This window comes from Psilocybe cubensis, chromosome 6, assembly GCF_017499595.1.
Source record: "Psilocybe cubensis strain MGC-MH-2018 chromosome 6, whole genome shotgun sequence".
In the NCBI taxonomy this organism is placed as follows: Eukaryota; Fungi; Basidiomycota; class Agaricomycetes; order Agaricales; family Agrocybaceae; genus Psilocybe; species Psilocybe cubensis.
Genome location: NC_063004.1, coordinates 1,429,835 through 1,444,036, shown reverse-complemented (window position 1 = coordinate 1,444,036; position 14,202 = coordinate 1,429,835). Strand labels below are relative to the sequence as shown.

At 43.4% G+C, this 14,202-nt stretch overlaps 6 protein-coding genes across 6 annotated transcripts; 3 read left to right on the top strand and 3 right to left on the bottom strand.

Moving 5' to 3' along the window:
* Window positions 1-187: 187 nt before the first annotated feature.
* On the top strand, window positions 188-2,032 carry JR316_0006941 (Elongation of fatty acids protein 2; the record flags this gene model as incomplete). The annotated part of the gene is made up of 9 exons (XM_047892686.1): window positions 188-478; window positions 542-715; window positions 771-821; window positions 871-1,023; window positions 1,076-1,206; window positions 1,261-1,585; window positions 1,645-1,709; window positions 1,764-1,932; window positions 1,982-2,032. The coding sequence occupies 9 exons, from the start codon at window positions 188-190 to the stop codon at window positions 2,030-2,032; spliced, it is 1,410 nt and encodes a 469-aa protein (XP_047747968.1).
* An 857-nt stretch (window positions 2,033-2,889) lies between these two features.
* On the bottom strand, window positions 2,890-3,545 carry JR316_0006940 (putative pectinesterase A; the record flags this gene model as incomplete). Its single annotated transcript, XM_047892685.1, has 2 exons — window positions 2,890-3,225; window positions 3,294-3,545. 2 exons carry the CDS (start codon window positions 3,543-3,545, stop codon window positions 2,890-2,892), a joined length of 588 nt encoding a protein of 195 aa, XP_047747967.1.
* Window positions 3,546-4,334: 789 nt separating this feature from the next.
* JR316_0006939 (Pectinesterase) lies at window positions 4,335-5,712 on the bottom strand (the record flags this gene model as incomplete). The annotated part of the gene is made up of 7 exons (XM_047892684.1): window positions 4,335-4,584; window positions 4,642-4,651; window positions 4,724-4,810; window positions 4,865-4,985; window positions 5,044-5,340; window positions 5,392-5,591; window positions 5,682-5,712. The coding sequence occupies 7 exons, from the start codon at window positions 5,710-5,712 to the stop codon at window positions 4,335-4,337; spliced, it is 996 nt and encodes a 331-aa protein (XP_047747966.1).
* Window positions 5,713-8,133: 2,421 nt separating this feature from the next.
* Window positions 8,134-9,125, bottom strand: JR316_0006938 (uncharacterized protein; the record flags this gene model as incomplete). Its single annotated transcript, XM_047892683.1, has 3 exons — window positions 8,134-8,177; window positions 8,578-8,696; window positions 8,956-9,125. 3 exons carry the CDS (start codon window positions 9,123-9,125, stop codon window positions 8,134-8,136), a joined length of 333 nt encoding a protein of 110 aa, XP_047747965.1.
* Window positions 9,126-9,198: 73 nt separating this feature from the next.
* On the top strand, window positions 9,199-11,094 carry JR316_0006937 (uncharacterized protein; the record flags this gene model as incomplete). The annotated part of the gene is made up of 19 exons (XM_047892682.1): window positions 9,199-9,225; window positions 9,279-9,292; window positions 9,342-9,401; window positions 9,456-9,500; window positions 9,552-9,561; window positions 9,620-9,637; window positions 9,689-9,792; window positions 9,847-9,877; window positions 9,933-9,957; window positions 10,015-10,026; window positions 10,087-10,102; window positions 10,158-10,197; window positions 10,257-10,357; window positions 10,414-10,473; window positions 10,527-10,554; window positions 10,608-10,665; window positions 10,724-10,896; window positions 10,948-11,019; window positions 11,071-11,094. The coding sequence occupies 19 exons, from the start codon at window positions 9,199-9,201 to the stop codon at window positions 11,092-11,094; spliced, it is 918 nt and encodes a 305-aa protein (XP_047747964.1).
* Window positions 11,095-11,813: 719 nt separating this feature from the next.
* Window positions 11,814-13,932, top strand: JR316_0006936 (uncharacterized protein; the record flags this gene model as incomplete). The annotated part of the gene is made up of 15 exons (XM_047892681.1): window positions 11,814-11,903; window positions 12,124-12,206; window positions 12,259-12,268; window positions 12,324-12,341; window positions 12,395-12,420; window positions 12,478-12,503; window positions 12,556-12,590; window positions 12,647-12,671; window positions 12,727-12,738; window positions 12,832-12,847; window positions 12,928-12,967; window positions 13,040-13,140; window positions 13,196-13,255; window positions 13,586-13,718; window positions 13,879-13,932. 15 exons carry the CDS (start codon window positions 11,814-11,816, stop codon window positions 13,930-13,932), a joined length of 729 nt encoding a protein of 242 aa, XP_047747963.1.
* Window positions 13,933-14,202: the final 270 nt, after the last annotated feature.

Below are 14,202 nucleotides of genomic sequence, written 5' to 3'. Positions count from 1 at the left end.
TGTCTGATGTTGAAATGGTGACCAAAGTTGACGAAGAGCTTTGGAAAAGTTGCGAAAGAGTCCATCCTAGCACCGATCGCAGCCAGAGTGACGAAGGTCAGCGCGTTACGTCACAGATCACGCGATTTCCCCTCGTAACGCCCTCCCAAAGGGTGCGTCACTGCTTCGTCTTATTCAACTTCCATCCATGGGTATTAAAGGTTTGACCGCTTTGCTCTCCCAACACGCTCCCAATGCCATCAAGGAACATGAAATTAAAACTTTGTTTGGTCGAAAAGTTGCGATAGATGCCTCCATGTCTATCTACCAATTCCTCATCGCTGTTCGCCAAAGGGACGGCGAAATGTTGCAGAACGATGCTGGCGAGACGACGAGTCATTTGATGGGCTTTTTCTATCGAACAATCCGTATAGTGGAAAATGGAATTAAACCAGCGTATGTTTTCGATGGAAAACCCCCGGAGATGAAAAAGGGAGTGGTGAGTATTTCACTGCGTGCATTATGTCATTTGGTTCATATACTAATAATTCAATGCATATAGCTCTCCCAACGTTTTGCCAAACGTGAAGAAGCTAAAGCAGAAGGTGAAGAAGCGAAAGAAACTGGCACTGCAGAAGATTTGGATCGATTTTCGCGTAGAACGGTCAAAGTGACGCGTGAGCATAACGAAGAGTGTCGTCGTCTACTGAAACTCATGGGTATTCCTGTTGTTATCGTATGTTTGACTTCTTTATTGAGAATTTTTTCTTGACTGACCAACGTGCGTCAAGGCCCCATCGGAAGCCGAAGCCCAATGTGCTGAACTTGCTCGTGGTGGAAAGGTACATGCAGAAAGCTTTTGACGCGTGCTTTTTTTACTTTAAATTCCAGGTTTACGCGGCAGGCTCAGAAGATATGGATACCCTTACGTTCAACGCGCCTATTCTTCTCCGCCATCTCACTTTCTCAGAAGCCAAGAAACAACCTATTAGTGAAATCAATCTTCAAGCTGCCTTGGATGGTCTCGAAATGAATATGGATCAGGTATAACCGAACTAGAAATTTGAAAATGACGCACTCTTACATGTTTCTATAGTTTATTGACCTATGTATACTTTTGGGTTGCGATTATCTTGAACCTATAAAAGGTATCGGCCCCAAGTCAGCGCTCAAACTTATCAAAGAGCATGGCAGCCTGAAAGCAGTTATCAAACATCTCCGGGAAAAGTGAGGTTTCCATTTCATCTGATGTCATATTCATTATTCTTAGCCTTTTGAAAGGTCAGCGACCAAAAAGGCCGCTGAGGATTCCGAGCCTGAAGATGCTGCTTCGGATGCGGAAGAGGCTGCCCCCACCTCGGATGTCGAACTGCCTGACAAAGATAGCGACGACGAAGATTTCAAGGAGAAAGAAGAAGAAAAGGGGACCTCTGATGAGGAAGCACCAAAAAAGAAAAAACTCGCCTCCAAGGCTAAAGTTGTACCCAGCAAAGGGAAAGGCAAGGGGAAAGGCAAAGGGGGAATAACAGTGCCTGACGAATGGCTATGGGAAGATGCCAAAAAAATCTTTCAAAAACCCGACGTGCTACCTGCAGACCAGGTTGAGGTGATTTTGGATTCTTATGATCCGATGTCGTTTCTCTAATATTGTTGCTCCCTCTCTAGTTAGAATGGAAAAACCCGGATGTAGATGGTCTCGTCGACTTCCTAGTGAAAGAAAAAGGCTTCAAGTGCGCTTCGGTTTTTCAAAATATTCCATGATCTACGTCTAATAGTTTACTCAGCGAGGATCGTGTCCGCAAAGGCGCTGAGAAGCTCACCAAATTCCTCAACAGTAAACAGCAAGGGCGTCTCGACGGCTTTTTCACAGTGAAACCCAAAGAGAAAGCTCCTCCTGCCAAAGGGAAAGAAAAGGGCAAATCCGATGCCAAAGGGAAGGGTACAAAGCGAAAGGTTTTTTTTTTTTGCGTTCAAGCTTTGCGCCCCTCTAATCGCGTTACAGGGCGACGAAAAAGCTGAAAGTAGCGGTGTAAAGAAACCACGGAAAAAGTGATGTCGTTCTGACAACATGTTCACTGCTTTATTTATTCTTCGCTGTTGTGGTATGCCTTTTTTTGCTGTATTTGTAGAAGTCCATGGATTTAATTTTCTCGTATCGCTTTGGCTCTCTCGACGCACAGTTTGAGCTGGCTATATTCATGTTTGTAATTGCTACATTATGAAACTTTTGCTAAACGCTTCGTCTGTCCCTGTTCTAGAGCAAGTATTTGAGATCAACCCAGGTTCCGAAATCGTCGCCTACCGCGCTACCGATGGTAAAAGCGTCTGCCTGGCTTTGTGACAGCAAAGTAGAGAATGAAGGGCGCATGGGCTGGGTCAGTCCGCTGCCCGTGCTGTTATATTCTGCCAGGAAAACATTGTCGATTCTCTCATCTCCTGGGTTCCAGATCGACCAGATCGTCTGGTTTAATGGTGCAGTGATGACCGTATTTTTGAATATAACTCTGGAATGATGTTCAACATCAATGCGTGGCTTTTGGTGTTGAGTATACTCACTTAGCGAAATCTGCGTTGATTATTGCATTGTTAAACAGCCTAGCTTTAATCATCGATTAGGTTTCGACCTACCTCCCCATGGCCTTCCAAGAAAGACATTACCAGCGGTATTAGACGCAGCGTCTTCGGCCAGTACGATCGTATTGTGGTCAAACACATCTGATAAGACGATCAAATCCAGATACCAATTTATTTAACATTCAAGTAGACACGTACAACTCCCGTTGTCAGCCGACTCTCTTCCACTGGCTGTGATACAACCCGGTGCTTTAACAGCAATCGTATTTCCTCCAAAGTAGGCTAAACCATGCCGCCCAAATATGAAATCTACCGCACCCTATCAAAACAGTAAGTTCAATTCGCATCAGGTTTATTTGAGGATTGCGTCGTCACCTCTATGTAATTCTTTAGGTAAACTTGTTTTCCTTGGTTGGCGTACAGGGTATCTTGATATCCAATGAATGCACACGAATACAGTCCAACTTGGCTACCGTATTGGCTGATCGCGATAGCTTGAGAACCGATGCCGAAAGTGTTGGTTACATTGACATTATACATGCTGAAGTTGTCTTTGTGAATTCGGAGTGTACCGCTAGCGTCATCTGAGCCTGCAACACTTGCCGGAACTCCTGCCTCGATAACGACCTGGTTGGCAGCGAAATTGGACGTGTCCATAGTATACCCAAGGATCTATCGCACCCATTTATTAACATTGCTAGACGGTACGGAAATCTTAATCATTTGGTCGAGGTACTCACTCTCAGGGGTCCAGGCCTTAAAATGTTGATTTGCTCGCTATAAGTACCCGGGAAAATGAATATAGTCTGGTTCGACATGTCGTTGGGAAGGGCATCTAGGGCTCCCGTAATGGTATCAAACATCCCAGATGCTGGGGATGCTCCCGCTCGCACAGACAAAGCACCCAGAGGTGGTTCTGTGCGTTGCTCTCCTCGCACATATTTTGGACTTTGCCATAGAGTCCCTAAGCAAGCAAGCCACCAATACTTCATTCAGTGTCGTTTTTAGTGGTATGTGCTTCGTTTTGCGTCTGTCGCTTCAAGTCGTACAACTTCTTGTCACTATTATATCAGGATTTCTCCGCGCCAGCACTACCCTACGCCTACGATTGAATGAATGATTCATGATCTTGGTTGGATCTGTCATGGGGCGAGTGTCGAATGAGGCAGGACGATCGCTGTCGACACGCTTTACATGATTCAGCAAGTCGTCATCAAGTTCGAGAATAAAACAGATCGAAGCAGTTAGATATACGGCCCGTCCTAAGTGCGGTCCGCGAGAGCATCCTTGGGATTCTCCCAGGATGCAGGATGCCCGGAACAAAATATACAAAGGCGACGTTTTAGCCTTGGTTTCAGTTCGTATCGGATATGTTCGAGTCATCTCGTTGATTCCGGAGCTTTCTGGAGTGGGATATAGGAGGCCTGAAAAGCTTTATAGTGTAGCTCGGCGGAGTTGAAAGCAGGAACAATAATGCCTCCCCTCCCCAAGGTCGACACGGGATTGTTCTGTAAAATATCGGACCATGGAACTATACAACACTGTACGGTCCGCCTACGTTTAATATTGATAGCAAGTCTTTGGGCCGGTCCGCTCAGTTTTTTCACTGCGCACCATGACATCCCAGCTCATGTCAGAATGTAACACTGGCACTATGTATGCCTCTGAACTACAAATGTTTTAAAAGAGCGACGGGATTCGATCCTTGCACACGTCAAACGCGGAAGTAAGCCTCGGGAGAAACACACAAGGATGAATAGGTTACAAAAGGATTTAGATTTTCAAGCCAGGTATGAGGTATCCACCCATGTCGCAAAATCACTTCCAACGGCACTAGAGATTGTGTAAGCAGCCGCCTGACTGGAGGTCAGTTGAGAGCTGAAAGGGGCACGACTTGCACCCGAGATCCCTGATCCTGTACTGTTGTAATCTAAAAAGGTGACGTTGTCCGTTCGTTCGTCTCCAGTATTCCAGATCGACCATAATGCTTTATTGAGTGGCGCGGTGATTACTGTGTTTTTGAAGATAACCCTAAAACATATGTTAGAGATGTCGAAAGGACATGGTGAAAGAGGCGTGAAAACTGACTTGGCAAAATCTGTAACACAAAGGTCGAAAAACGAAGTGAATGTTTAGATGTATACGGTACAAAGACATTCAGCATACTTACCCGCCCATGGACGTCCCAAAAACACATTGCCCGCGGTACCTGATGGAGCATTGCTTGCCATAACAATAGTGTTTTCGTTGAAGACATCTTGAAGTAAAGTAAGCCCCAACATAAACGGAAGCAATGGGCACTACAACTTACAGCTCGTATTATCATTCGAAGAGCGGCCGCTGGCCGTGATGCAACCGTGGGCGGTAACCGATATTATATTTCTTTCAAAGTATGCTTGTCCTCTCTGACCGAAAATAAAGTCTGTTGCCCCCTGCATATCAAACTGAGTGACGCCGATAAAGATTCTCTTGGTTGCTCAAGGTTCATACCTGGATAAAACCTCTCAAAAAGACCTGTGTGCCTTGTTCAACAAGAACGGTATCCTGAAAGCCAAAAAATCCGCAGCCGTAAAAGCCGACGCGCGTTCCATATTGACTGATGGCAATGGCTTGCGAACCCTGGCCGAATGTGTTTTTGACATTCACATTGTACATCTTGAAGTCGTTCTTGTGAACACGCATGGTTCCACTGACATCATCAGAGCCGGCAGTGCTGGCAGACAGACCGAATTGAATTGTCACTGAATTTTGCAAGTATGTTGACGTATCTGTAGTAGACCCAAATATCTACAATGAACCGATGAGGATTAGTGTACAATACAACGTGAAACAATTTACCGTGAGAGGTCCGGGTCGAGTAATGTTCACTTGTTCTGTGTATGTACCGGGGAAAATGAAAATAGTCCTGGCAGAATTATCATTGGGCAATGAGTTGACGGCTTTTGAAACGGTGCTAAATTCTCCTGAGGTAGTCGTTCCTGCGCGTACAATGACAGCCCCGGAGGGAGGTGACGTTCTGGAGGCGCCTAGGACTGACTCTGAAAAAACGGTAAGAATAAAAAGCCAAAGAATCGTCATGATACAATTGAAGTGGAGTGAAACGCAGAGGACTCTTCTGATGGGCGAACTTTGCTGAGAATCATCCTTGAAGAAGATCATTTATACGTTCTCATGGAGTCATGCCTGAAGATTCAGTAACTAGACTTGCAACTGTGATTCCACCGAAATTGAGCAGTCTGTGAGCCATTGAAGCTATATCCCAAAGGAGGGACTATGTCATTTGACCACATTCCGGAGAACAGAACGATGGTGACACGAGGGAAGGTGATCATAGCTCGTTGGACCTATAAAGACAAGGGCGCGGATATTGTGTTATTTCGGCGTTTACCGTCAATGGTAGAAGACGACCACAAACGTTTCTCCGGATCCTAACAACATATTTTCATCGGGGAATATGTACTATCTTCTGACGTATGGCTGTCCGTTTGCACATTTAATGCCAAAGTATAAACTTCTATCCCCATACATATAAATCGCAATTTTGCTTGAACCCAACTACATACCTTGGTGTCCCGGTTATAGAGAAATAATTTCCGAGCATAGAAGAAATTATCCCAGTCATTGACTTTGCATGCCCTTCAGTTTGAATGGGAGCTGCACACATAAGGGTATGTTACCCGTACATAAAAAATTTAGTACCATATTCTGTGACCCTCTCCGCATCTACCTCAATTTTTGTCCGAAGATATAGAGTTGTCCAGATGAAAATTACGCGTGCCGTCCTTGCCGTAGAGGCGTGGGAACTCGACTTTCGTCCCGCTTGCAGTGGATTGCTACTTGTGAAGACAGTAGGACGGTAGTTACAAGATTATACAATTCATTAGGAGGATAAATTCATACATTAAAATAACATAAGACTACATATAGGCTATTCCAATGCAATTTTCTGTCTTCAACCTCAACTTTAGGCCTTTTTAAGCCTTAGAACGGCGACTGGGAGTGGTCAAAGCACTCGTATTAGACTATGAAGACAAGCTATTTATGCAATCAGCCTACACAGAAAGATATTGATTGCTTGGATAAATGTGAATAATTTCAATGTTCAATCAGCGTATGTCGACAGGCATACAGGCAATGAAGTGTAATTTGTGTCCTCATTTGCCGAGATTTGCCGATTCTCACGATGTCTAGGCATTCACGGCATAGACAGAATGCCAAAAAATGACTATATATCTTCGGGATGAAGAAAGGTAAGAACAATCATATGGGAACCTTCAGATACAAGTAAGGGAACAAAATATGTACAAAAAGGAGTGTTTTTTTCTATGTAAGGGATTGTAATTTGTATACGTGGGCATCAAAACTTTATGTATGGTACTCAAAATTGTATCTGAGGGTGCAACCTATGAATATATGGGTACTGGATTGATATGTTCGGAAACCATCTGTCTATACCCGGGACACCAAAGTATGCATTTGGAATTATATTCAATTATGACTTATATGTATGGGACAAGAAGTTTATATATTGGTATTAAATGTGCAAACGGACAGCCATACTGACGTGTTGATATATCTCGCACGTTATGTATTTCAAACTTGAAACTACCTGCAATCCACCGAAGTTGAACATGCGTTGCTCATTGCGCCCGATATAAAGAAAATGTGCATATACCTGTAGATTGATGGGTTAGGAGGTCAGTAACGATGGTGCCTTTGGAGAATGAGCTTGAAATTACAGATTTAATCTTTAAAACCAATGATCCTACTTCGCATAATCTACTCCAAAAATGATTAGAATACAGAAGTTCGATTTCGGATCCAAAGAGAGACCTTATCTCTGTAGGACGGTGACAAACACTGCAAGTTTTGGTAACAGACCGGACGGAAATCGCTCTAGAAGCTTACTAGTGTGCATGATCGATGATAATATAGGGTACGCTGGTTTCCTGGAACGTAGACAAGCAGGAAATACTCGAAGTTCTTTCACTGGATCAATGAGAATTGTCGACGTGCGCTGAAAACCATATCATTGTGGTGAAACCAAATTAGAAGCGTGTCGGAAAGATATTAAAGAATTTTTATAATGCGAAGTTCATTATCGGGGTCATTCAGGAAGGAAAGAGTGCACCTGGCACAGCAAGATGCTGCAACTCGCAACAGGCCTAAAGGCCCTGTTGAAAGGATGAGTCAGCATCGTGGTCTGACTTTGAAGCGCCTATTGAATTACTGATTGAAGCACGAACTTTGAAGAAAGCTTGACAAACACACTTCTCTTACACACAACTAGCATCAACTCTTGTCGACTTTCACCAAGGCAAAATCCAATTTGTATGAGGGAAGAATCAAATTCTATAGCTCACTCCAGTCTCACTCCCCACCCAATCGACGGTGATGATAATTCTGATCCGTCACAGTTTTGGGGGCTCTTTTACTTTGTTCCGATAACATTTATGCGGGGTAAAGATCTGGAGAACCGAATAACTTCATTCTTTTTTAGATTGATAGTCACTGGCAAGTATGTGAACTTACTGAACTGCTCTTACTTTTACTTCATTTTTTGCACAATAAAAATGGACTTCAGTCAATGGGGTCCGCACCTTGCCCATAACGATCTCTTAGGCCTACGGTCATGTTGAAGTAGGCGCCACAAGGGTATTTTCAGGTTACGAACGAATTGTTAAAGATCTATGAAAGCAATGGTCTGAGAGCGGGATTCGTCCAACTAAAATCAAAAAACTTGACCTTGACTTGAAGGATTAAGAGCGTTCCCCAGTGATTATCATCAATTCCTATTGATTCAGGTCGCATTTGACGAGATGACAGGTATAACCAAAAAACCAACAGGTAGTAGGCGTGAGTGGACTGTGACCCAGTTTTCTTTAGTCGACGAGGTCGAGTACTGTCAATGGTCGGACTGTCGGAGGGGAAAGACCGTTTTAGACTGATATTTAACGGCTGAACTAGGACGTGCTTGGCTAGTGTTGAGGTCAAAATACGCCACCCAGTTTTTCCAACTTTCACCATGCCATCCGTTGGGCTTGGAAGCCTGGAAGACGGATACTATGTCGGTGCCGCTCGGGCTTTCCAGGATTCCAGGGACATTCCATGTTTTGGTTGCACAGCCCAACCATAAGCTCTTACTCAATTAAGAAAAAGCAAAATTTTGGTGGACCATTTATAGATGCTTACATTATCAATTATGGGTTTTCATAGTCGCACATGGGTTTAATCTCATGCCGACACCGTTGTCAAAGGCGCCCATCATGTGAAGAATTTCTCTTGCGCATTGGGGTATGCCCTAAAACGCCGTGAAAATTTCAATTTCAGCATATGCATCCGCTCGAATCTGATCATCGAATCTAATTAGATCTAATTATATGTAAGGGAACAGAGGCTAACCCTTGCCTCCACTTTTTCTCAGATCCACGAGCGTCCTGCCAGTGGACATACTTAACCGAGCTTCCAGAGTTTTCACCAGGGAAATCCCACAGGTCCAAAAGCAACTCGCCTTCTGAACATACTCGAATGGCCGCAGGATCTGTCGACAACACTCTCGGTGCCGCCTTCATTGGTTTCGCTGTATCTTGTGTTGTCTTTGGTATCCTCACAACTCAAGCCTTCGTCTTTTATCGACGGTTTCCAATGGACAGGATCGCATACAAGGCTCTGGTAAAGCTTACTTTTCTTTTCTGAGTATACTGTTCGAAGCTCACAGTTATCAGGTTGGCGCACTATGGTACATCGCCCTTGTCAATTTCCGACTCTCTTTTGCTAATATGGCTTAGGTCGCTGGAAATGGTGGATCAGATCTTCATTGCGTATTCCTTGTACTACTACATGGTCTCGTATGTCGTCCTTTTCATTTGACCCGGAATTGTAAATTGACTCATGATACCCAGAAACTACACGAATCCTGCAGTGCTGACTACAGGTCGCATAATTTGGTGAGTGGATTTTATTAGCTGACGCCATTCATTTGCTAATAAAACGCCCAGGTCTCTCATTGTAAGCACATCTCAGCTCTGAAGGAGCCCATTATCTAAAATTCTGGTCTGCGGCTTAGCTTCAAATCGTCATGGGGGTAAGTGTAGTGTTGCTTTTCCTTTTGGTCCAGTTACTGATCAATCATTAGTGTCTCGTTGGGACTATTGTCAAATGGCAAGTTCTTTTTCGCGCGATAGTTTTATATATTCTTACCGATGCCATAAAGTTGCTTCGCCATGCGTGTGTGGAGATGTGGGTATTTTGATGATTTATTCCTTAATAAACATCTCACGGCCTTTCAGTCAGTAAACACAATCACTATATCACTGGTGGGATTGTGAGTCTTTTCCGGCACCGTCATTTTATTCAATCATTGATTGACCAATGTATAGATCCTCATGATTCTCGCCCAATTCGGTGAGTCCTTTATTGCTATTTTTTTCGCTCATTTTTAGGTTTTTGACTTGTTGACAGGACTTGCCATTCGTAAGAAATTGTGCATTACGATTTTGCCGACATACTGAACCATGATTCATTTGTTTTCAGTTTACTGCATACGGGCGTGAGTACAATACGCAAAAAAGTTGTCTATTCGTCTAACGTTCCTTTCGGAATAGCTTCCAACTGCGAACCTTGCTCGATGTACATACTCTTAGAGTCAGTTTTTTAAATCGAATCTTACAAACTGACACTGAGCGATTACTTCTGTTTATTAGACAGTCGCGAGTTTGGCACTTGGTGCTGGTCTCCTAACAGACTTTGTGATAGCAGCTGCTTTGTGTTTTTGCCTCCAGAAAATGCGAACGGGGATACGCAAGTAAGTTGTAAGCCGTCTTTGCTTATCATGCAATTTACTAAAGCAGTTTTATTTAGGGCCGATACACTTGTAAACACGCTCAGTCTTTACGCTGTCAATACAGGAGCACTAACGGGGTATGTTTGCTTTTCTTCGGTGATTACCATGTACTAAAGTTTTCTTGGATCAGTGCCATCAGTTTGGTGACCCTCGTTTTGGTATAGTTCCAGAAATACCGAATTATCATTAGCAGAGCTGACTTTCGGTCCAGTACAACATCTCACCTGACACCTTTTGGTTTATGGCCTCATATTTTACCCTTGGAAATTGTATGCTATTGATCTTCCTATATTCTGCCTAACATTTATCAATTAATTTCGTTCTCAGTATACGCGATTTGTTTTATGGCTGCCTTGAATACTCGAAAGGTACTGAGAGGAAAGGGAACCGACCAGGAAGGAAATACCAGCAATACCAGCAACATGCAGAACACGTTTTTCATGGTCACAAACGGTGGCCGCATACCGCGTCCGTTGGAGTACAGCTCGTCTCAAACGAAGGTGAGAAGTTTGCAGTTTAGCTGCATGGTTTCTCAACATACGTTTCAACAGAGTATGGAAATTGATATACATCAGGAAGTGTCAGTGAGAATGGATATAGAAAATGCCCGCCAGGATAACTCTGTAAATATTCATTTGACCTCCTTCGTTTTCCTGTCTCTAACGATTCTGTAGTTCCATTTAGGCTTTCAGAAGTAGTATATAAACCCAAACCTCATTCGCAAGTTGTATTTTCCGCATGTACACCTATTGTCTTTTCTATTGTACTCGACTCCCTGGATTTTTTACCTCACACTTTCATCTTCCGGTTTTTATTGTATCACTTATCAAGTTCGTATTTGCTTTATACAGTCGTCCTTGTTTTCTAGCACATCCATTGGTAGTCAAATTTGCCTTTGGTCTGTAGTCGTTTTTTTAAAGTTGTTTGCTCTGTGACATTCCTAGTCGTAGTTCTGTCTTTCATTCATTGCCGTGGTTCAAAATTGTAAAATCAATTACATTTAGATAGCTTTTACTAGTATTAGATTTAAGATTTCGAAGTGCTGATTTGCAGCGTGTCGGTCATTCGGCGTTCACGAGTGTGAGTTGGTTGTTGTGGTGATTTTACAATTTGAGATCATTCGAAATTTGTCGTTTTCCATGTGGACGTTTTCTTTTGCATTCCAACAGTAACTGTGTTTCTTTGACTTGTGTGGTCTGGGCACGGCATCTTACTTTTAAGCATCAGATATAGCAGTCAGCAAGCCCCTGACCCGCCTGACCCCAAAGAATTGCCTGTTGTAGAATCAGCGTACCACTAATGATCCCGCGCGTCGACCAGATGTCTATAATCTTTGGACTCGGGTCATCTAATTGGCCCCGTCTTCGTAACCTCAACCACCGTCACTCTTTTGTTCCCAAACCACTCTTCAGCTGAGATGGCCGCCCTGACAATTCACAGCACCTTGGGTGCCGTTTTGGTAGGGTTTGCGCTCGCGTGTGGAGTCTACGGCATCCTTGCTGCCCAAGTTTTCACATACTTTCGGAGTTATCCTGGTGATAAAACGATATTTAAATGCCTTGTGCGCTCCTATAGATTGCTCTATCTGTTATCTTATGTTCTGACAAGCTTTCTATTTAGGTTGTATTAATTCTGTGAGGACTGAACACCTACCATCGATTACTTCGTGATATTATGGCCTGACATCCGTGATATAAACAAATAGTTTGTTGGAAACCGTGGATCAGTTTTTCATTGGTCACCTTGTGTATTTCTACGGCATCACCAATTACGCCAACCCTACTGTCCTAGCGCAAGGGACAACAACATGGTGAGTTTAGCATCTTCTATCCGAAGGGTATACCTGAGGGCCCCTTTTTCAGGTCCTTCATCGTGAGTCGAATATGAAGAATTGTGGTCAATAGCTCATTTAGATGCGGCTAAACAGCTTCAGTTGACCGTAGGCGTGAGTTTCATGTTAGTTAACTCTTTACATTCGTGCTCTGACATCTCGCGAAGGCTATGGTTGGCACCATCGTAAAAACGTGAGTGTACTACAACCTTGATCTCGGAATATACATGTTCATCGGTCTCTTGCGTAGTTACTTCGGCATTCGAGTATGGCGATGTAAGAACGCATTCAATGCAAAATGATTCTAGATGGCTAACGCGGGGAACAGTCAGCGATAGAAATATCTGGATTACAGGGTTAATCGTGAGTCTTTGATGATATTTCGTTTGATTTAATGGCTTATACATATGTGTGTTAAGATGCTTTTGACTTTTGGCCAACTAGGTCAGCATTACTTGACTGGGCTGGAACTTATCACTGAATGTCTTCGTTTTTTCAGGCCTTGCATTGGGTACGCACTTTCTGCCCTAACACCAGTTATTTCCAGGTGTTCTGGCTAACGTATTTCTTGTCTCTTTTCGCTTCTGTCGTTGTAACGTTTCAGCTTTTTCCATTGAAGCGTAAGTGTTTCACATGACCGACAACCTTATGATTTCGTTCGGGATCAATCACTTATAATTCCATTTTCAATTAAACACAGATTCAAATTACCGAGCGTTTTCGCTGTTCATGATCTCCAGGTCTGTTCTTCGTTCTCATATCTTCAGAATGTAGTTATGTGCGCTGTGATATTGATTTCTCAATTTTTACAGACACTTGGTACGGTATCTCTAGGAGTGGGAGTCGTAACAGACATTGTGACAGCTGGAGCGCTATGCTTATACTTGAACCGATTAAGAACCGGCCTGAAATCGTATGTAACTTCTGATATTTAACGTCGTTAAAATCTTACGGTCAATTTTTATCAGATCAGACAGCTTGGTGGACAATCTGTGCAGTTACGCCATTAACACCGGCGTCTTAACCAGGTTCGTGAAACGTCTTTTGACAGTCTTCTATCTCTTATGCGATTTTCATGTAGCACTGTCAGCGTCGCAACATTAATTTTGGTAAAGTCTTTTTGAGCAATACCTATGTTTCAAAGGCTTACAACTGGCTCGCGAAGTATAATGTTATGTCTGTAGGAAATTTGTATTTCGTGGCTACGTATTTTATCCTGAGCAAATGTAAGTGTAACGTGTTGTTCTACAGCTCCAGTTATTAAACCGATCTTCTAGTGTATGCCATATCTTTTATGGCCACGTGAGTAGCATCATGTCGACGTTAGGTTCTTTGAGTTTGATTGTACACCTTCGCAGACTGAATACTCGACGGACTGTCCGAGGACGCGGGACGGATAAGCAAGGCGAAACGTCAAACCATACGAATCTATTTGCTCTAGGAACGCGTATGCCGAGCATGGGCCCTAACGATCTCGAGCAATGGGATAAGGTACCCTTTTCAGTATTCAGCATATCAAACTCTCAATGTTAACTGCGTGCTAGGTCGATCCTCCATTCATTTTACAACAAGTCCAAGCATTCCCTCCAAGTAAACACCACGAAGGAATGGGACATGCATATTAAATTCGATTTTTTATGTTATTTTCAAGATCATGGGCCAAATGCTAGGCCACGACAATCCAACGAAGGCTTTCCAGCGGTAGTATTCTATCGGACAGTGTAATATAATCTCGTTGGTCCTCTGGCTACCATTTGGCTTGAGGCTACTGTTACATGGAGATCGAACGATATCGGTGTTTGTAGTTCTTCGATTATAGGTCAAGCGTCTAGGGTCTCTCGTTGTCGAGCTCTGAACCTCCGTCACATCTGCAGTCTTGGTGTTATACCTGCCACAGTGACAGTAGTCATTAGTAGCTTGTCGCCATGTTTATCTCTGGCTTCTTGAAACGGACCGCCCGCTTGTTGGCTGTTGG